Here is a 21,267-nt window from a genome sequence, read left to right on the forward strand (position 1 = left end):
GATGGAGAGCACCCTTCCTGTCTGATGTTGTGGTCTGTGTAATCAACTTTTCAGTTTCCTTGCTGGCTTTGAGAACTGTGCAATAACCTGTCTGAGTAGGTTGGGTGAGAGAGGGCTTTACTGGTGATGTGCTGGTGATGAGCTGAAGGCAGCTTTGGAGTTCTTTTCCTTGCAGCACCTTTTCACCTGGGGGAGTTCCACTGCCATTATCCTACCTGGTATCTTGGGTCAGAAAAGCACGTGCTCATTGTGGGCAGCTTAGATGAATCTGGCTAGCTGTGGGCTTGCAGCTTCTGAAGTGACCTCTGGCCCTAGCTGTCAGGTACAGGGATCAAAAATGGAGAGGAAACGGGCTTTTCTAAGAAGAAAGAATGGTAGCTGAGGACTCGTGGGGGTGCTGGGAAAGAGGAGCAGATGACTAATGCAGAGACTGGCAGGTCGCTTGTTGCTGTTTCTAGATCATTGTGTGCCGCTGAGTAGTTCTCATTTGGCAGTCCTGGGAAACAGAAACACAGCTGTTATGAACTGCACTAGCTAACTGTGCAATGTAACTTGTGGCTCTTTCCACCCTGGGGCTAGCAGTAAGGTAGACTCAACTAGCACTGTTGGGGTGGATGGTCTTCCTCATTCTCCTTTAGTGGAGCTAGGTGGCAGCATGAAGGCTGAAGAGCTTTGTAGCTCACCAGGCAGAGCTGGGACTTGAAATTTGGCAGAAAGGGAGAGGGGGGAAAAAAAAATCCTGGATTTGTTCCACGGCCCCTGCTTGCTTGGAGGGACCACATAGGTGGGCAGAGCTGGCTGACAGTGCAGAAAAATAGTGCTATGCCACCCATGGAGTTTATCCTACAGACCCCAGGGAATATCTGGGGATAGATTTAGCCTTAGGTGAGGAAAAACACTGCTAAGAATTTGTTCTCCATTGCAGCCCACAAAGTGGATTTCTGTGGAACTAGCAAAATTTTTCTGAGTGCTACAGAGTCTTTATTTAGCCCCATTTAAAAGTTTATTTAAAAAAACTGTCAAGATGCCAGATGTTCTAGGTAGGTACCCTCCCCCTTCCCTCTGTTGCTCAGATAGTGTCAGGAACGAAATGGTAAGCACATGAAAATCAGGAAGGAAAGATCTCAAGTCCTTTTTTTAGACAGCTTGGAGAGAGAGGGAAGCGAATGAATGGGATCCAGCTGTGATTGAGGGGAGCAGGGGGAAGTTAATAACAGAAGGAATTGCAGAGCTCTACATGCCTGTTTGATCTTTACTGTCCCATCAGCAGTTCCTTGAAAGGGTGAGGCTGTGCTAAGTCAGGTTTTCCCCATCTGTCATGCTCAGGCACCAAATGGCCTTGCATTCTTGCTTTTATTTGGCAGGCAAGTCCCCGCAGAAGCCCCTGCACTGTTCTTATTTTTGGAATTAGCAGGCGCAGATTAGGCCCATACAAATACACAAGTTACATTGTGATGAGCGAGCAGTCCCAGAACTGGGGCTGCCTCTGGTGGGATGGCTTGTTGAGAACAGCCCACCTCATCGAAAGAACATGTTTTGACATCAAGTTAAACGGGTGTCCATGTACATCCTTCAAGTTTGTGGCTCAGAGGGGAGACAGGGTTGTGACGCCTGGAGACTGCTGGGTATACTGGTATTTGTAGGGGAGTCTGACTCAGAATCAGGGGTTTGGGGACTGGATTAATCAGCACTTCGCTTTGGCCATGTTTTGCTTTTAAGGCCAGTGTTCACATGGCCTCGGATCCAGCTAGTTCCAGACAGTGCTCTCCTCTGTCATTGCTGCATCTCTGTAAGGCAAGATGTCAGAAATATCCATCTCTCTCCATTGACTAGGCAGAGGACCCCAAGTGGTGTTTTAAACTTAGGTCTGTATGGGCCCAAAGTGCGTTAAAATTTGGGGGAGGGAGGAAAGACTTGTATATTAGAGAATGGATCACTTGGGTCTCTTCCATTCTCTGAGGTGAATGCTCGCTCAGCCTAGCCTGGCTTGCAATTTGGGTCATCTTGTTGTAGCCCTTTTCCAGGTTAGTCCTTGCGTAATGGATGTGCCTTCACCCTGTCCTGCCCTGTTTCTTATGTAAATAATTTACCAAGGTTGTCTTTTTTGTGACCTTCATACAGGTAAAAAAGTGGCATAAAACTGAGTGCTGAAGGATCAGGGTCTTGTGAAAACCTAACCAGCCCTCTCCAATTCTTCCATTCTCCGGCATCAGACATCTCAGTGTCTTCAGCAGTGAGATCCTGCTGGGGATACAGGGACAAGGCCTTTATTCAGGGTCTTGTGCAGCCTGGAATGTGCTGTCCTCATGGCGAAGCCTGTGGAGGCCATCTGTCATCCCAGTCCATACAGTAGAGCACTCTGGAGCTGCACACAACATCCCAGTGAGCAGCTAAAGCTGTGGCATGTCCCCGTCCCTTTTTCGTTTGTTGGTTCACTTGACTCTGGTGTTTTCACAGTTCTAATCCTCTGTGAGTCTGGTCTTGTCCCTTTGGCTTTCCTTGTCCAAATGACCCTGCGAGACACAGCTGGGCTGGGCCATGCTCGTCCTGTACTCTGGGGCTTCCTCTGGAGTTGGCTGAATAGCCAGAGTTGTGCTCTCCATTTCAGTCCTGTTTCCTGCTGGTGCTGGCCCCAGCTGGCTTTTACCCCCAGGGTTTCTCTTTTCTCAAAGTTCCTTGTGTGAGCGCTTTAATCTGCCTCTTCAGAAGGGTAGGGAATGTGGCTGGGAGGGCAGATGAATGTCAGGGCAGCTTAGGTTCACCTAAGTGACAAGCGTGTCAGCTCCTTCACAGATCTCCCTCTGGCTCTGCTGCAGAGACTTGGCAACTGGTGCCTTTGTAGCACTGCTTCCACACTGGTGCACTGGGCTTCCTTCCCACAGCCCAGAGCACAGGGGTGGGTTAACCCCAGTTGTCCTAAGGTGATGTAGCAAGATGCATAACTTCCAGCCTGCGCACACTGCACTAGTCAGCCTGTTAAGGAGACTGGCGGTAGCTGTTTGGGCAATGGTAATTATCAGTCTGTGTAGGGCCATCATGGCAACAGGTTGCTAAAACAACAGAATGTAAATGCAGATGTCCTCTCTGAATCTGCTTCTCTTCCTTTGTGTTTTTATCTCTTCCATAAGATATTTATGGCTATGATAAGAGGCTTATCAAGCAAAACTGGACATTCCTCAATGCCCTGCTGCCCCTAGGGCCACAGAGCATTCTTGTCCTCTGGTGAACATGGTGACAAAGGCCACTTCCTGAGAAACGCCCTGCCTCTTTCCCTGGGGCTTTCTTTGTTTTCCTATGCACCAGTGTCTTACCTGTATCTCAGTGAAACCCTTTTCAAAATTTTGGGTTTTGCTTGGACTGCTAGGCACTAAATCTCCACTTTTGTCATCAGTAGTATGCTCAGGGGAGCAGGGTCTTGCTAAAGTCTGGTTTAGCGGAAGTCTGCTTGTGTGCTTGAGGCTGTTTCCTGCAGCAGGAGTTGCATTCAGGTTAGGTACTGTGGCAAGCAGGCAGCCGCTCAGTGCACGGCTTCAGGGTGCTTCCTGATGTGTGATTTCCACAGCACTCAAGCCTGTGGTCTTGTTCTTTCACGAGGATCTGTCTTGTTCTTTCACAAGGGTCTGTCAATTCGTTTGGTCCTGCTGGAGTCTGATGATTCAGGAAGGTCAGTGAGGAAAGCTGGTAGTCTTCTAGAGCCAGCTAATGGGTGGTAGATGAGGTACTCATGGCAAGATCAAACAGTTTTCTCCATTTTTGTCCCCCACTTAGTTCTGCAGTTCTGATGGATAACACCTTCAAGAGCTGCCTGCTTCTATGAGCCTGCCTGCTCTGTTCTCACTGGGTGGCTGTGTGTTCTGGGAACTTCTTTCTTGCAGCTTGACTAATGGCATAGCATCAATGTGAAACTAAGTCCTGACTACATCTGGTCACTAACACATTCATCACCTTTGCCTGAAGATACGAGGCAAAGCGCAACTGTTGGCAACTGTCATGACAGAGTGAATCAGATACGAACTACTTAGAATACTTGAACTATAAGCCTAGGAAACTGGGTGAGATTTTGTGGGACTATCCTAAGAGCTCTGCACTGAGACCAAAACTGGCTGTGGGGAGAAAAAAAAAATAATAAAACCCCCCATATGCCAAGTATCCCTGCTGGCAGAGACTAAACTTCTTAGGGCCACAGCCACCTCTTGATCGCCTGCGCTGTATTTTAGCACTGACTGCTGTGTAGTTTGTGGAAGGAGCACCCAGGTCAAACTTGGTCTGTGCAGCCCAGGGAGCTGTAATTCTAGCCTTGAGCCTCTTTCCTATTCAGCACTTTTCCTCCATGGCTGCTTGTCAAGGGATGGGAGGTGTAAGAACTCATGGAAGATATCTAAAGGAACCTGTATTGAGCAGGAAGAGGCTTTTCCTTGCTGCTTTTTCACTTTCTGGGGCTGCTTTCTAACTCCTCTATCAGTCTTTCACCTCTTCTCCTTCTGCAGCCTCCAGGCTGTGTGCTGGCAACGTAGCAGCTCTCTATAATGGGTTATAGCAGAAGTAAGCAGCTCCTTTATGCTGCCTTCACAAATGACTTTTTTCCTCCATGAAAGCATTAGAAAGAACATATTCTAGAAATGATACAGCATTGGAGGTTAAGGGATTCGCCTACTCCTTTTACATAAACCAAAATTACTTGTCACAGCAAAATGTTGTTTAGCCTTTCAATACATTAAATGTGTTTGGTGAACCTTTGCAAACATGGATTGATAGCTGAAGTCTGAAACTAGCTTCTCAAGCCTGTCTTTGGATAAGAGTTGACATATGAGCATGAGGCCCACTGACTTCAGTCATTGCAGCAGTGAGGGAGGACAGAACCTTAGCTGGAATATTCTGGTTTTATCTGTAGTAATTCAGTGTACTGGAAACATTTTATTACACAATATAATACTGGCTGCCCACTTGGGGTTGGATTTTTGATGGTAGTCATTTGCATAAAAAAGGAAAAAAAAAAAAAACAAACCAACAAAACCAACCACCTGAAAATAGTTTGAAGTTTAGTTTCTTTAGTAGAATTCTAGGAACTGATACCAAACACATTCTTTAATGGACTAAGACTGAAATTTGGTAGAAAGTACACAAGTAGCTTGTGGTTATACGTTTAACTTCTTCCTAAAAGACAATGGCCAAAAAGTTTTGTGAATTCTGGTAACTGTTCTGCTTTCAAGATTCTGGTGGAATTTCAGTCAGGTAAAGGATTTACCCTTCCCTCCTCTAAACTACGTACTGTGAAGGTCTACTTGCTACCTGCTGTACTAGAAAGAGCCTTGTTTTTTGGATGTGGGAAGGGTTTCCTTGGTGTCTAGTCAGGAATGACTGTTGCTAAAGTTTCAGTTCTGGTAAAGCTGGACTGGGCTGCTGCATGTGTCTTGCAGTACCGAGCCCATTGACGTTCCTCAGTGTGGCCATGCTGCAGGTCTGGCTGTTCCCAGGATCCGCATGGTGTGCTTCCTGGCCACAGGGTCTCTTTGTCTCCTCTGCCCAGAGACGAGAGCCTGTGGCTCTGCTGCCCTTGGCCGTGGGACTGGCACGAGCCCTGCTAAACGCTCCTGTGGCGTGAGGGTGAGGCTGTGAGGGCAACTTGGCTTGCATGTCACCTCTCCAAGTAGGCAGTTTAAACACAGAAAGGAGCAGCCATGAAAGGTGTTTTGGATAGCACTGAAAAGTACAGGCCCATAACGCTGCAGCAGTGTTGTCACCACTTCCCTTTGCTTTCCTGCTTGGGAGTGCTCAATCCCCTTGGCTCCTGCTTATAAGTAAGCATGTCCAACTGGTTATAGTACAAAGGGTGTCCAAGAAAGATTAATGATCGTTTTATGTGGCTCTTGTTCTCCCCCTCAAGAGGCACGTACAGTACATGACCTGTCAGCCCATGGCAGGATCTCAGCTTCTTGGCTGCCTCATAGATGACTCCATACAGATGTGATGCCCCGACCCCACAGGGAGCAAAGTAGGGATGTGAAAACTCATAGATCCTGTTCTTGCTTCTCCTGCTGCCCTGCCTCACTCCCTGTCAGTCCAGTTCCTCTGTCTGGGTTAAGGGTGTCAGAGCTGTGTGACTTTTTTTAACCGTGTGCTGCAAACTATACCAAGATCTGTGGGCAAAAAGAATAGGAGGACTGGATTAAATAACACTCTGACTCTGCTTTTCCTTGCAGACAGACAACACTTGTTGTCTATATCATGTCTCTGGTGGGAATGATAGCCTACACCTTCACTCTGAGCCTAGGCTACCTCTGGGTGGTCTTTGTGACTGCAGGCATGCTGGGGTAAGTTCATGTGCAGGCTGCTTTCCTCTACCTGTGAGCTGCTAGGGGATGAGCAGGGAGGCAGAGCTCATGGTGCAGGAGGGATGGGGGAGAGCCATAGCCTGTAGGAGGCTCCTGTATGGTTTAAGGACAGAATGATCTGCTCTTCCCATCTCTCTCTCCTGTATGTGTTTAATTAGAGTCAGGGACATTAGCATGGCCCTGCTCAGCTGCAGCTGCCTTAAATGTTCCAGATAATCAAGTGAAAGCATTTGGGAAGCAACTGGTACCACAGCCCCATAGATGACCAGTGGGCGGGAATGAAAAGCATGTGGGCCTGGGTGGCTGTTTGCCTGTGCTGGGGATGATGACCCTTAGAGTTACTTGTGGGAGGTGCTGCTTTTAATGCCTTGTTCTGTAGCAACTGGCAGCTCCCTGCTGGCCTGGCTGTATGCCTTGAGGCTGTGGGCAAAGGTATTTCTGGGTAGGAGGAAGACCTGTGCCATGGTGAGGGAGTTAGACAGCTGCCTGCCCTGTGACAAGGCTAGGGGAAACATCCTATACAGTCAGTGAAGCATCCTGAAAGGGATATGGGCTACACTGTGCCTCTTCAGTCTTCCTTCTGGCAGTTGCTGAGTCTTCCTTTCTGTTTGTTTCTTTACAGGTTTTTCATGACGGGATACCTTCCCCTGGGCTTTGAGTTTGCTGCAGAGTTGACATACCCAGAATCAGAAGGAACGTCATCAGGGCTCCTTAATGTCTCAGCACAGGTAGGTGTGCTGTTTTCCCTCTGCTTGCCTCTTTATAGGCAGAAAGATAAAATTGTAGTTCCCAGCATTGACTCCTATTTCTTTGTCCATGATTATTGTAATGTACTGCAGATCTAAGCACCCTGGGACCTGGCTTTTTGAATGATGTTCCTCATGGCATTTGTCTAGTAGCACCCATTCTGCTTCTGCTTAGGAAAATCCATCAGGATGCCAGTCATCCTTGCTTTTTCCAACATTGCTCCTAACAGCCTAGGACATGGCTCTTCTCAGGACAGAGATGGGATTCCAGCCTTAAGGGTCACCTGTCTTCCCATCAGCTGCAAGGAGGTGCTTCTGGATGTATTTATAAACAAACTTTAGCCTCACTAGGCCGACAGCTTGGCTAGCCTGTATGCTCTAATACTTCAGTAAAGTTGGGAAGCTGTTCAGTCTGCTTTATAATAACAGTACAGCTTGACACTGCCTTTGTTTGTAGATTTTTGGTATTGCCTTCACCATCGGCCAAGGGCAAATCATGGATCGCTTTGGGACAAAGGCAGGAAACCTCCTTCTTTGCTCTTTCCTGTTCCTGGGGACTGTTATGACAGGTAATCAAATTTTTTAGTGTTCCTCTGCTGTGACTCTTCCCCTTGGGCTTGGCATATGAATTGAAGGGCTTTTGTGCGTAGTGGTGCCTGCAGGAAAGGGCAGGACCCACACAGCAGTCCCATAGCAATGCTGCTGTGCTTCTTTAAGTATCTGGTCTGTGTTACAGAGAAGATCCAAGCAGATCCAGGCTTCTTGTCCTGGCTGCTGGCTGAGGTCTCAAACATGCACCTTCTACATGCTGCAATAAGGAGTCTCTATCCTGCTTGTTTCAGCTGTGCTCTCTGCCTCATTCAGGAGAGTGTTTTCCATTGCTCACCATAACGCATCCCTGTCTCCTCTGGGGCCTCTGCTGCCCCTTTGAGTCCTGGGAAAATTGGTTTGGGCTCTGCATGGTGACTTAACTGCCTTCATGTCTCTCTTCCTCCCTCTATCCCAGCATTCATTAAGGCTGATCTCCGAAGACAGCAGGCCAATTTGGATAATGAACAGACAGTGAGTAAACCCCCCTTCAATCCCTGCTGTGCCCCTGCTATTAGCTCAGGACAACACGCAACCTCTCTCCTAAGAATGGGGCTGACCCTTTCTGAGTTACAATTGCATCTGTGATTCTCTTCTCTTATCCCACCACTTCACTTCTTGCCCAGCCTGTGGGGAAGCTCCTTGTTGGCATTTTCAGATAGGTGGCTGTAATCCCAGCTCAGCCAGCCACTGGGGGGGCCTCTGTTTGCTTACTGTTAATGTCATGCAGAATCTGTAGGCTTTGGTCCTCTGAGAGTCTGCAGGGCTTCACACATCTTCATATCGGCTAGGGACAGATGTAGGGCAGCGCTGTGCTCACTCCTCTCCCCTGACAATGCACTGAGCCCTCCAGTGCTTTGCCCTTGTATAGAGCTGGGGAAGTATTATTCCAGGCCCCTAGGGAGGCAGTCATGACAGGGACCCCACCACACCCCCACATGTGGTCTTCACATGGCTGAGCTCACCTGGGTACTTCTCAAGCTTAACAAACAACCCCAGGTGCTCGACCAACGGAAGATGGGCTGAACCTGGTGTTCTGTGCTAACGTGGATGCCTCAGTCGGGGGAGCGGCCAGCTGGGCTTGGGCATTGTGTGCTGCCTTTGTGGAGAGCTCTGATGGAGTCAGGTACTGGAGCTTTTCTACATGGCACAGCTGCTTTACACATGCTTGGGTGATGTTACTGGTTTCTTCCTTTGCCTGTTCCTCTTCTTTATTTTCCCTCCTTTCATTTCCCTCCCTACTTGTCTCCATCTTTTTCGGGACGGTGATTTGTGGCTGTTGTTACAGAGACTCCAAGGCAGCAATCAGATCACGGATTATGGGACTGTAGCTTGTAACCCTAACCCCATCAATTCCCATTCCTGCTCACTAGCTCATACACAAAGGTAGGAGAATCGCACTAATCTGCTTCTCTGAACGCTTGTGGGTGGCGCAGGCACCAAGCCAATGGCACTTCTGGGGTAACAGCAATGGCTGTAGAGTACTGAGAATCTTTCTGGCCTTCTTGGGTACCCACCTGAGAGGAAAGACAAAACAAGACAGTTTTCAAGAGCAGAGTGGAGATCGCACCAGACTCATGTCAGATAGAGGCATAGAGATTCAACTAGGTGCAGCAAGGCAAAGCCTGGTGCATGGACCAGATGGAGAATTGAATTGTCAGCAAGTTATTGGGGAGAGGAGGTGCAGACATGTCTTCTCTGACATTACTTTTACAGTCCAGATTCTTGGCTGGAGGTGATACCAGGAGCCCTGTAGAAGAGTTGGCTTTGATCACAGTCAGGGTGCATGGCCAACTTCAAGAAGGAAGTTTAAAAACATCTAGCAATAACACAGTCATTGGGTTGGTGCCTTTTGGTATAAGAATGCCTGAAAATTGTAAAGCTCTATGCTTGCAGATCTGTGAATCTCAATGGCACATGGCATTTTCTCAGCTGTTGCTCAGGCTGTAATGCTTCGTTACTCACTGTCCTCTGCTTTGCACCGACTGACTGATCTGCCAAGTTAACCATGCTACCCTTTGCTTTTTGAGGTGTTCATTGAGTGTGTGTATCAGTGCCACAGCCAATAAGCCTAACAGGCAAAAGCAGAGTGAGTCCATTGGGAAAAGCAGCCTTAATCCTGCTAAGACTAGAGTGTGGGCTACAGGGGGTGTGAAGCTGCCACGCTTTGATGCAAGTGTGAGGAAGAGTGCCATGGGCAGGGATGGATTTGACTCCAGGCTGAGTGCTTCTGAAGCTGTCTCCGTGCTGCAGTCTGTGGCGGTTTTAGCAGGGTACATGAGTGGTGTTGATTTGGGACCAAGGAGTCAAGGAGCTGTAGCTCCATGAGCTGGGCAAGCCTGCTTGAGGTATACTGGTACTTTTTTGATGGCTGAAGTTTATGTCATTGCCTTTGTTAGCAGACCTAGCTTGGTACAATTGCCAGTGTTACCACTGATATCCTGGTTGCAAAATAGACACTGTGAGGCTCAGGCATGTTGCTGTATACGCCCTGCATCAAAACTGCTTCCATAAAGAGGAAAAGATGGGTCATTGTCATAGGAGACCCTTTTCTGAAGGGAACAGAAGGCCCAATATGCAGACTGGACTGACTTCTTAGGGAAGTCGGCTGCCTCCCTGGGGCCCAGGTTAAAGATGCGAAGAGAAAGCTTCCTACTCTGGTACAGCCCTCAGATTATTATCCACTATTGATTTTTTTCAAGTAGGCAGTGATGAAGTTGCAAGAAGTAGTCCAAGGGCAATCAAGAGAGACTTTAGGGCCTTGGGATGACTGATTAAGGGATCAGGAGCACAAGTTCTCTATCCTTCCAGTTGCAGGGAATGATGAGAGAAGAAACAGGTGGAATCAGCAGATCAATACCTGCCTCTGAGCCTGATGTCACTGGCAGAATTTTGGGTTTTCTGATCATGGGTTGGTTTACACAACACCAGGCCTGCTGGCAACAGATGGGGTACACCTGTCTTAAAGGGGGAAAAGGATCTTTGCACAGGAGTTAGCAGGGTTCATTGAAGGAGCTTTAAGCTAGATTTGAAGGGGGAAAGGGATAAAACCAGGCTTGCTAGAGATAAGCCTGGGGGGCAGCATGCTAATGTTTGAGGGATGGTATACTGTATCAGTGGAGGTAGGGGATGGAGATCCATGCAGCAGCAAAGATGCAAGGCTTATTCATGCGTTAGAAACCTGGGAAGCACTTGAGAATGGTCACGTAGGAATTAGGGCTTCTCCCCTTGAAAAGGTGGCAGGATCAATAGCCCAACTGAAGTGCATCTACACCAATGCATGCCACACAGGCAACAAACTGGAGGAGCTGGAAGCCATTGTGCAGGAAAACTATGATATAGTTGCCATCATGGAAACATGGTGGGATGACTTGCACAACTGTAGTGCTGTGATGGATGGCTATAAACTCTTCAGGAGGGACAGGCAAGGAAGGAGAGGCAGTGGGGTAGCCCTGTGTGTTAGGGAGTGTTTTGATTGTCTAGAGCTCAGTGATGGTGATGGAAGTCCAACAAGCAGATATCATGGTGGGATGCTGTTATAGACCACCCAACCAGGATGAAGAGGCAGACAAAATATTCTATAAGTAGCTGGGAGAAGTCTCACAATTGCTAGCCCTTGTTCTTGTGGGGGACTTCAACTTACCAGACGTTTGCTGGAAATACAATACAGCAGAGAGGAAACAGTCTAGGAAGTTCCTGGAGTATGTGGAAGATAACTTTGTGACTCAGTTGGTGAGTGAGCCAACTAGAGAGGGTGCCCCGCTGGACCTGTTGTTTGTGAAGAGAGAAGGACTTGTGGGTGATGTGATGGTTGGAGGCCGTCTTGGACACAGCAATCACAGAATTATAGAGTTTTTGATTCTTGGAGAATTAAGGAGAAGGGTCAGCAGAATTGCCACCTTGGACTTCTGGAGGGTAAACTTTGGCCTGGTAGGAGACTGGTTGACAGAGTCCCTTGGGAGGCAACGAGAGTTGTGGTGAATGGAATTAAATCCAGTTGGTGACCGGTCACAAGTGGTGTTTCCAAGGGCTCAGTACGGGGGCCAGTTCTCTTTAATATCTTTATCAATGATCTGGATGAGGGGATTGAGTGCGCCCTCAGTAAGTTTGCAGATGACACCAAGTTGGGCAGGAGTGCTGATCTGTTTGAAGGTAGGAAGGCTCTACAGAGGGATCTGGACAGGCTGGATCGATGGGCCAAGGCCAACTGTATGAGGTTCAAAAAGGCTCAGTGCTGGGTCTTGCACTTGGGTCACAACAGCCCCATGCAATGCTACAGGCTTGGGGAAGAGTGGCTGGAAAGCTGCCCGGTGGAAAAAGACCTGGGGGTGTTGGTCGACAGCTGGCTGAATATGACCCAGCAGCGTGCCCAGGTGGCCAAGAAGGCCAACAGCATCCTGGCTTGTATCAGAAATAGTGTGGCCAGCAGGAGTAGGGAAGTGATTGTCCCCCTGTACTTGGCACTGGTGAGGCCACACCTTGAATACTGTGTTCAGTTTTGGGCCCCTCACTACAAGAAGGGGTTTAGACTGGGTTTGTTTAGCCTGGAGAAAAGGAGGCTGAGGGGAGACCTTATTGCTCTCTACAGCTACCTGAAAGGAGGTTGTAGTGAGATGGGTGTTGGTCTCTTCTCCCAGGTAACAAGTCATAGGACAAGAGGAAATGGCCTCAAGTTGTGTCAGTGGAGGTTTAGGTTGGATATTAGGAAAAATGTCTTCACCGAAAGAGTGGTCAATCATCGGGACAGGCTGCCCAGGGAAGTGGTTGAGTCACCATCCCTGGTTGTATTTAAAACACATGTAGATGTGTTTTAGGTGCTTACTGACATAGTTTAGTGGTGGACTTGGTAGTGTTAGGTTAATGGTTGGACTTGATGATTTTAAAGGTCTTTTTTCCAACCAAAACAATTCTATGACACTCAGAATTAATGTGAGCTTCCAGAGGATGCAGAGCTGTGGAGTTGTGCGGGCATCACACTTCCCACTGAAACACTATGCCATTGGCTGTGTAGCCCTTTTGATGACAGTGTGTCTTCTCCTGTTTTGACCCAGTGGAGGTGCAGTTCCACGATGGAGGTAGGCAGCTGGCTTATTGTTTTCTCTGGGGACCCGTCATCCAGAGTATTGACATAACAAGGTGTGATTCTTCCTGGTGTAGAAACAGAAATGATCTGATGGGAAACTGTCAAAACCTTTAGCTGGAGGTTCAGCTGTTGAGTGGCTTTGGTGCAGAGTAGGACTGTGGAACAGCCTGGTTTCCCAGTGCATTAAGGAACACATAAGGGGAAAAAAACACATGCTGATTCTCACGGGGAAAGATGTTCCATTCTTACCTAGTAGTAGCTTCTGGTGATGAAATGGAAAGCGTAGAATCTGGCTGAGCTGTTGGCTTTGCAGGGAGAAGAGCAATGTATGAAGCCATAGCTTCAGTGACAGAAGTCAGCGTTTATCAGCCCTGACTCTCTGCCCAGGAATCACAGCCTCTCAGCAGCTGTCAGAGCTCTTGGCCACTGTGTCCACGCTGCAGGATGTTTTCCCTTCTTCCTCCAGGTCCTGCCTTGTGTTCACATGCAGTTTGTCTTCTATCGGTGCCCTTATCTGCTTATGGTTATAATTAAACAGATGCTGCAGTTAGTAGAACTTTCAGTGGGAACTAAGTTAGCCTAATGGCATTGTGGACACCTTGTCCTCCAGTAATAAAGCTGTAGTATGGTTCTAACAATCTTCCCACTTCTGTGTGACTCAGTTCCCAGAGCACCAGCAGGGTTAGCTTTCTGCATCTCAGCACACTTGGATCAAACACCGGTTTTACATGATAATGAGTCTCTTTGTGGGCTGCCTTTGTTGTAAGTGCATCTGAAGCCATTCCAACATTGTGCCTTAAGGTTTCATAGTAAGTGTCAGTTGAGTCAGCATGCACATTATACTCATGAATATGCTGTGTACAGCCTGTGCTTATCTGCTCCTGGTTTCCAGCATCCATGCAAACCTTCCTGCATTGTTTCTTTGGAAATACTTTTAAGCTTGTGTGGCTTTTTAAGAAAGCAGCTATCATATAGAGTGCAGGATTCCAAAATGGCAAGACTGTCTTTTTGTTCAAACTGGGCTTTGCTAGGCCTCTCTGAAACTTGCGAATTTGATTAATGTGTGTTCAGGGCAATTGAAACTGCTTTGTATCTGTCTTTATATAGTGGTAGATAAATTGATTTTTTTTTTTTATTTTGTGTGTGTGTGCATGAAGAACCTATTCTTGATAGCAGAGAGTAAGGAGTAAAGTGGTTTCAGACTTTGTCCTGGTTTTTGAATTGTAAAAACATTAAAAACTTTTGTCTGGAGTGTTCTGCTACCAACAGGGCTGAGCACTGATGAACGGATGATTTTGGATGATCAATGACCTGCTGTAAGTGTACAGTGACAACAAAGGTTTTGTTTAAAACAGGACTGAAGTTCTGTGTCCTCAAACCATGTTCTGGATAAGTCAAGACTCAATCAGGGCCAAGTACCATTTTTTCACTGGTTTTATGTTTGCCTGGATGCAAAGATGCATCTGATGGATCTCAGTGGAATACCCAAAAGCATGTTGCTTTTTCCTCCCAAGGACAGTGTGATTTAGAGGCTGGCTTAGGGCGTTAGGGCAAGCACCCAACCTCAGTAGCTTACTGGAGTTCCTTGCAAGCTGTAGCGTGCTTACTCTCTAGTGAAATACTGCCAGTAAATAAAACCTGTTGGAATTTTGCAAATGGTGTGTACCCCATCACCTGCTTCCCAAACTTCCTGGCTCCCTTTCTGTGCTTACTGTGTGGCAGGCAGCCTTCTCCTATCCCAAAGCCATGGGCAGGCTGTCTGCATGCCCTTTTCCAGTACTGTGATTCCCTGCTGTGAGAGCAGCCTTCCTTTCCCAAGGTAGTGGAGCCCTGCAGGCTGGCTGATCTCCTAAACCTCTGTTCCTGTAGCTCCACAGCAGGTGAGTGGTGTTCAGACCCCAGAGGTGCTTGGGAAGCCTGTTCAGAGTTGCCAGCATGGTTCCATCATGCATTCTGGTGGGGTTTCCCAAACTTAAATGCAGCTTTCCCTGTACTCCTACCTCTGGTGCTACTTCATGCACCCCACTACCCCTTCTGCTGGTAGGAGTTCCCTCTTTGCAATTCCTGGCTTTTGTTTGCAGGCATCTCTCTGAAGCTTTCCTGATCTCACTCCTCTGCTTTGGGATATTGCTGCTGACCTCTATAAAACCTTTTCACCTGCAGTTTGTGTAAGAGGCTACTCGAAATTGTTTCATATCTCTTGCTTCCATGCTGCCTAGACTTCTCTTGAACTGCACTGGGGATGTGAACTTCTTTCCTGTGCACTTCTGACTCCTACCTCAGATGTCAGTCTTGCCCCCCAGTGAGTTACCTAAGGCTGTGGGACACTCCACATTTACCCTTACAAGTCTGCATGCTGTCTTCTGCATCGGTGATGACTAGGGTGTCTCACTGTAAGCAGAGTCAGAACTTGGAGAGGTATCTGAAATCCCCTGGGGGAAGGAGAAGGCTCAGGTCTAACCCTAACACAGCCCAGAAAGGCTCAGCAGAGGAGCTCATCAAACTCCATCCAGGAAGGCTGAACTGGAATTGCAAATGTTTGGCTGTTTCCTGCAGCCCAGGATAGGGTGGTAATTGGGCAGCAGTCTCTGTTGTCTTTGCTTTTGCTCTGGGAAATGACTCTACAGCTCCCTCCATCTTAAGGGAAGAAATTGTAGAGGGGGTTCAAGTAATCAGGCTAATTCTCCTATAGATTTACGCAGAAAACAACTTGTATAGGTTTGCCTCATTTCTTATGGCTCTTTAAGATGCGAGTAATGAACTTCAAAGAAGGCCTTACCTGTACCACTCTGTGGAATTATCCCAGCCGTAAATCCAAGCTGGGGACAGGAAAGAAGCAGGACAGAGGGTGCCAGCCCTGAATGGGGATGGGGATGAAAAGACTTGGTGATGAGCAGAACCAGCAGTCTGGGAGTTGAAGAGGCCCTCAGACACGCCAGAGTAAGGACAAGAGAGGAGCTAGTTGCTGTGCTGAGCCACCTCAGGGTGCACAGACTGCAGGTTCTCTGTGGTGCTTGCACAGACGCTGCGCTGCCCCGTGCCACGAAGGAGGAGTTCCCAGTTCCTTCCCTTGCCCAGGGAACTGGCCCTGCAGCTTCACTGCTTCAAGGCTGATCTTGTGTCACAGTGAAATGTCTTCAGTGAGCTGGCTGTGGGGCTGATACCTGGGCCTGTACAGCTTCTCTGAATTAACTCTGGTCTGAGGACTCCAGCAAGTAGCTTAAGGGAAGTGGGACCCTTGCCCTGCTGTCCCAGTGCCCCTTGTCTGGGTAGTAGAAGGGTCTGGAGAAGGAGGGAACCAGGTGCACCTTCTGAGGATGGGGATTTCTGCACACTAGCAGGGAGCTGTGAATTAGCCAGCCTTTGGCCAGCTGGTCTCTCTGAAGCCTGGGTCTGGCCATCCATGATCCTAACCATATTATTTTTTCTCTGACTTGCAGAAAGGGATGCCAGAAGCCTGCACTGATCCTATAGTCCTTGAGGAATCAAAGCTGTGAAATGGAGGGGTGGCACAGCTGGGAGATGCAGCCACCCTCATTCCCATCTTTGCTACCTACACTATCCTCCTGTTATGTGCGCTCCATGGCAGGGTGCCTCAGGACAGGAACCCAGAGAACTGCTTGTGGAGAGTGTGAAAGAGCAAAACAAGAAGGGAGTTGCTCTCTTGAGTTATACCTCTGCACATTGCTGTTTTGGAGATTTGCTGCTTGGGAGGAAAAGTTGGGAAAACCTACTGCTTCCCCCCATCTCACCATGTATGCTCAGAAAAGAAAAAGCACACATGCTGAGAAAAGCCATAGTTCCAGGCTAGCCCTGAGCACATGAGGGTGGCCATAGTTCCAGGCTAGCCCTGAGCACATGAGGGTGGCACCCTGCACGTGGCTGTGTCTCCTCTTGCAGGCAAGTTGTGACATGAAATGCAGAAGCTGGACCACACTTACTCAGTGAGCAGCCCTGGAAGAGCTTTCAGCTGGCTCTCAGGAAGAGGGATTGCTCTGCTTCAGTGCCCATGATGCTCTGTGGTGCAGCGGTGATGGTAGAGGCCTCAGCATATCACCAGCAAGTGCAAAGCAGTGCACCTGCTGCTGCCAGCTCTGGTTTTATTACGTGGTTGTCCTGGATGAAGCACTCTTAAGTCTGTGGTTAAACCTCTACTCAGAATTCACTGAGGCTGCCCTGATGTTCGTATGTATTAGGAGCAATTGAGAGGGGCAAGGCCTAGTTCTGCAGCTTATGTTGAAGCTACAGCCCAAGCCCAGCTCATCACTACACTAGCAACAGGAGTGAGTCAAACCACAAGCTCCCTGGGCTGAGGACTGTGTCTTCCTCCTTAATGAAAAGTGCCTTTTGCATGTTTCAAAAGTACATAAAAACTTTTGTGAAGTGTTATACTGAGATAACCAGCCATGGCTGTGTTGGTCTTCACAGCCACAGAGAGAGGTTTGAGCATGATGGGAATCCAGGTTTACTCCAGTGAGGAAGCTTTGCACTTTATAATAGAGAACAGGAGAAGCCCTCTTACTAGCATCTGTGCCAGATACTGCCTCTCTGTATGCTGCTGTTTATCTTCTAAACACAAATGTAGATCCTTATATCCCCCCTTCTTCCTTTCCAGCATCCCTCCATTGGTGGAGACATCAAGTGTCCTTATACTCTTTAAATCATGTAGTTATGCATATATAATTTTTGAGGTGAACAAAAACCACAGCCAGATGCAATAGATAAAAATAGTCCTGACATTGTTTTTTGACAATACATTTTTGGGGTGAAATTATACAGTCTTTTGACACATTAAAAAATACAAATCCTATCTTTGATAGTTTGGGATTGAAGATGGAGGTCTAAAATAGCTTTTCAATAGAAGTTTTTATATAAAATAAAAACATTTGAAATGCACAATGAAACCTGACACATTCATATTAACTGGCTGAAACAGTCTACATCTGACTCTTTCAATAGCTTGAAATGTTTTGCAGAATGGGAAAATCATCTTTCTGCCCAGTGCTACTGTTGTGCTCTCTTCCTCCCTTCTGTTTTCCTCTTTGTTCTGCACATGCACCACCTTCCCAGCTAGGAGATCCTGCTGGCTCCTTCCTACCTTCTGTGCGCTGCCCATCTGCTTCGGGTGTTATTTCATCTAGGTCTAAGCAACCTGTTCCTGTTTTCTCTGTCTACTGTAGTTATAGCTCACTACAAAGGTAGCTGAGTCCTTGCTCACAGACGCATGCAGTTTGCTGTCACCAGTATGCTGCGGAAGCAAGAGCTGCAATAGCTCTCTTCATGTGTGTGATGTGAGCAGTCAGACCTGGAACTTTGTGGGAAGGAGTCAGGGAAAGGTGGGTTTGCTGTAAAGAGAGATTATTTATCCTGCGACACACAGTAGAAACTGCTGTTTGCTTTGAGGTTTTACATCCTCTACCTGCTGCTGCGTAGCAGAAAGACAGACACAGGACCCTGCAATTTTCTGTCATTTATTAGAAATGGCCCCTGAGGAACACACACATGCAAATCACAGCAGTGCCAGGGGCAGCACACGCTCTTTCTGGTCCAAAGTGTTCAGTAGATCCTGGGTAGCTCTACACCTCCTCCCCACAGGTACACTAGGAGAGAAGTCCTTAGCGCACTGTGCCCACCTGAGACATTCCCTGCTGTCCTCCGTGGAGGCAGTCACCACCTGCCCGCTAGTTTTGACACAAACTCCTCTGGGACTTGGCCTTTGACAGTCAGTTGAAATGTTGCCTGGACAAGAAAAAATACTTGGTAATGAATGACTGACAGAGTCCAACATTGATCCACCAGTGGGACTGGTATCCCGGAGAAGTTCAGCTGAGCTTTAGTGGAAGTTTGGCAGTGAAGACAGGAGACAACGCTGACCTACACAGGGCCCTCAGCTTCAGTTTTTCTTCTTGTTTTGTGACAGTGCTTCTACCTCCAGGTACTGCAGCCCAATCAACATCCCCATAATAGAGAAACCTGTGATGGAGATACAGGATGAGTTGCACAGAAAATGCTGGACAGGAGATGAGGCATTCCCTCCCACCATCCCCTCCCTGCCCTTAGCTCATAGCCCCATGGAGAGTTTTTTTTTGGGGGAGTCATACCTCTAAGGAGAGTTTGTGGGGAGAAGATGCAGAGGTCTACTTACTTGCTACCATGAGGGGTGCCATAACTCCAATTGTCAAGGCTGCAGTGTGGTAAATGAAGACCTCGGAGAGGAAGTGAACAAGGGCCAAAAAGAAGGTAAAGAGCGTGATGTGATAGAGGCTGTTGGAGAGCAGAAAGAAGCGGGTTATCATACAGCCCATAGTATGGGCATGAGCATGGCTGAGTGGAAGTGGCAAGCCTGCACACTGCCCTGTCTATCCTCACTGCGTGGCAGCACAGAGGGCACTTGGACTCTTGCCTACTGAGGTGCAAAAGTTCCCTGGGCGACAGCTGAGAGGAGAACGGGGCATTATCTGGCCTGAAGGCAGGTGAAGAGGGGACAAGGGTAAGGCATCAGTGAAGTGAGAAGCATGTGCGCGCACAAAAAGAGGGCGAGAACAGGATGAGCCAAGAACTAGGGCGACAGGACTTGGCTGACTCCAGGCTGCATCACCCAACACATGCTCCCACCTGTGCTCTGCTACCCTCTAGGGGCCACAGCTCTGGAAAGGGAGCAGGTCCAAGAGGTGCCAGGTAAAAAAGCCTTCTAAGAAACAACTGGCTTCATGGTAATTGGCATTCCCACCACCCCTTAAAAACAGATAATTGAGTCCCTGCACCTCCCTACCACTGACAAGCCTAGGCAATCCAAGGACACGCTGCCAGGTGAACAGTGACTTCTGCTGTGGGGCTGGGGGAGGCAGTGACAGAGAAGTGAGACCTAGCAGTCTCCAACACAGCCTTTGTCTAGCACAGACCCAGAGTCACTCTGCTTGGAAATCCCTCTCAGAAATACTTGTTACCACAGGGAGAAATGGCCTGCCTCCCACCACAGCATCAGGCTGCACCTCAGGCCTTGTCCTCAGCCCCAGACAGGAGTGTGTGGAAAAAGGCAGCAGGTTAAGACCACTGCAAGGGGCCTCTCAACCTGCCACAGTCTTTAGGTGAGCTGTCATAGGAAAAGAAGTACTGAGCATTGGCCAGACCACAGGCTTAGCAATTGCTTAATGTCAACAGAGCAGCAACATCATCAGAAGATGCTTTCCAAGCTGGGGCTCAGAAATTTGTGACATAAGAAGTTCTCAGATCTTCCGATATCTGCCTGAGCTAAGAAACAGAACTCAAATGGGCAGGATCTCCCCACAGAGGCAGAAAGGAGCAGCAGTTAACACACAAATCCCACACCACTATTTAAGCTTTTTCAGGGGAACACTTTCAATCCTATAGAAAGTTCAGGAACAGCTTTGGATTCCCCACCTCCTCTGCACTGCCCGCTAAGCTAGCTGCTCAGGTTGTGACTAGCAAGCAAACCAAAGGATTTCTCCGGTGCTCCTTTACATACGTCCTATTGCGGATGTCAATGGCGCAGAGGCAGCGGATCACTGATGACAGCAGGGTCCAGACGCCAAAGGTCCGAGCCTGGAGCCCGTTCACTGCGCAAAGAAGGGGGGAGCACATGGAGACCACGCACAGCCCCGTCTGCCACCCCCCATCCCCACCGGGGAGGCGGCTCCCGGGCCCGACAGCAGCCGCTGAGGCGGGGCCTGGAGGAGGGCCCAAGGCCCACGGCTGGAAGGTGACTTCCAGGCCTCGGGGCGACCGGCGCGGCCCTTACCGAGGCCGGGGCTGGCGGTGTACAGCTTCTCCGAGAGGAAGCTGTGGTCGCGGAAGCTCTGCAGGGTGTTCCCGGCAGCGATGACCGACACCATCACCAGCCAGCTGCGCAGTACGTTCAGGAACCGGCTCATCCTCCCGGCCGGCACGAAACCTGCCCGCAAGGACCGAGCCGCGGTCACCGCCCGCCCTCGCCCGCTACCGGCCGCGTTCTCTCACCGGAGTCCCTCCCGCGCCCGTTCCCCTCGCGCTCCCGCAGCGCACGCCGCCGCCTAGCACTGCGATTGGCCGTGGGCACGCCGCTCCATCACGCACCACACTAACGTGAGGGCCTCCACCGCCAATCGAATCCCTCGCTGCCTGGGAGGAGGTCCCACCCCTCCTTGGCCCCGCCCTCCATGCGGGAGGAGGTGTAAGCGGCGGCGGCGGGCGAAAAAAAGGCCAGGCACACGGCCGGACTGCTGCGCCTGCGCACTGGGGCGGGCGGAGGGCGCCCGCGCAGTGGGGATGGGGCGGGGTCATCGCCCGTGGGTTGTTGTAGTAACGGGGAAGCGGCGGGAGGGGCTGCGGCTGCCGGGCCGTCGTGTCCGCCCGCCCTGCCGGCCGGGGCGATGCGGGAGCAGGTATGGGGAGCAGAGGGCTGAGGGAACTGCTGTCTCAGGGCGAGGGTGGTTGACCGGCGACTGCGGAGCGGGAGTCGCGGCCCCTCAGGCGGTCGCCGCCGCTCTTCTTCTGGGGCCGCTGCAGGCCGTCGGGTCCG

At 49.3% G+C, this 21,267-nt stretch overlaps 3 protein-coding genes across 6 annotated transcripts in view; 2 read left to right on the forward strand and 1 right to left on the reverse strand.

Moving 5' to 3' along the window:
• FLVCR2 (FLVCR heme transporter 2) overlaps positions 1–17,465 on the forward strand; it is a 39,442-nt gene extending 21,977 nt beyond the window's left edge. Inside the window, exons 6-11 of one of the 2 annotated variants that reach the window (XM_054827568.1) lie at positions 6,201–6,311; positions 6,955–7,060; positions 7,536–7,647; positions 8,085–8,140; positions 8,955–9,052; positions 16,190–17,465. In XM_054827568.1, the coding sequence (XP_054683543.1) occupies positions 6,201–6,311; positions 6,955–7,060; positions 7,536–7,647; positions 8,085–8,140; positions 8,955–9,052; positions 16,190–16,223 (517 nt within the window). In that variant the 3' untranslated portion in view covers positions 16,224–17,465. The remainder of the gene's footprint in view (positions 1–6,200; positions 6,312–6,954; positions 7,061–7,535; positions 7,648–8,084; positions 8,141–8,954; positions 9,053–16,189) is intronic. The other variant, XM_054827569.1, reaches the window with a different exon arrangement.
• Positions 17,444–20,814, reverse strand: ERG28 (ergosterol biosynthesis 28 homolog). Of its 2 annotated transcripts, XM_054827570.1 has the most exons (4): positions 20,509–20,796; positions 20,236–20,326; positions 18,895–19,013; positions 17,444–18,722 (listed from the first exon to the last, which is right to left on the reverse strand). In XM_054827570.1, the coding sequence occupies exons 1-4, from the start codon at positions 20,639–20,641 to the stop codon at positions 18,643–18,645; spliced, it is 423 nt and encodes a 140-aa protein (XP_054683545.1). In that variant the 5' UTR covers positions 20,642–20,796; the 3' UTR covers positions 17,444–18,642. The 2 variants fall into 2 exon arrangements, with proteins under 2 accessions (XP_054683545.1, XP_054683546.1); XM_054827571.1 differs by lacking the exon at positions 18,895–19,013 and having other exon boundaries at positions 20,509–20,814.
• Positions 20,815–21,022: 208 nt separating this feature from the next.
• Positions 21,023–21,267, forward strand: part of TTLL5 (tubulin tyrosine ligase like 5) — a 150,404-nt gene continuing 150,159 nt past the window's right edge. For both annotated transcript variants that reach the window (XM_054827980.1, XM_054827979.1), the window contains exon 1: positions 21,023–21,130. The gene's annotated coding sequence lies outside the window, so the exon portion shown is untranslated. The remainder of the gene's footprint in view (positions 21,131–21,267) is intronic.

This window comes from Grus americana, chromosome 5 (assembly GCF_028858705.1).
Source record: "Grus americana isolate bGruAme1 chromosome 5, bGruAme1.mat, whole genome shotgun sequence".
NCBI classification, from domain to species: Eukaryota; Metazoa; Chordata; class Aves; order Gruiformes; family Gruidae; genus Grus; species Grus americana.

Excerpts from the sequence above, each read along its gene's own strand:
- ERG28 (XM_054827570.1), bottom strand. The coding sequence starts at position 20,641 with ATGAGCCGGTTCCTGAACGTACTGCGCAGCTGGCTGGTGATGGTGTCG. Across the intron at positions 20,327-20,508 it reads CACCGCCAGCCCCGGCCTCG|TGAACGGGCTCCAGGCTCGG; the intron begins GTAAGGGCCGCG and ends TTCTTTGCGCAG. Across the intron at positions 18,723-18,894 it reads GGCACCCCTCATGGTAGCAA|GTTTCTCTATTATGGGGATG; the intron begins GTAAGTAGACCT and ends TCTCCATCACAG.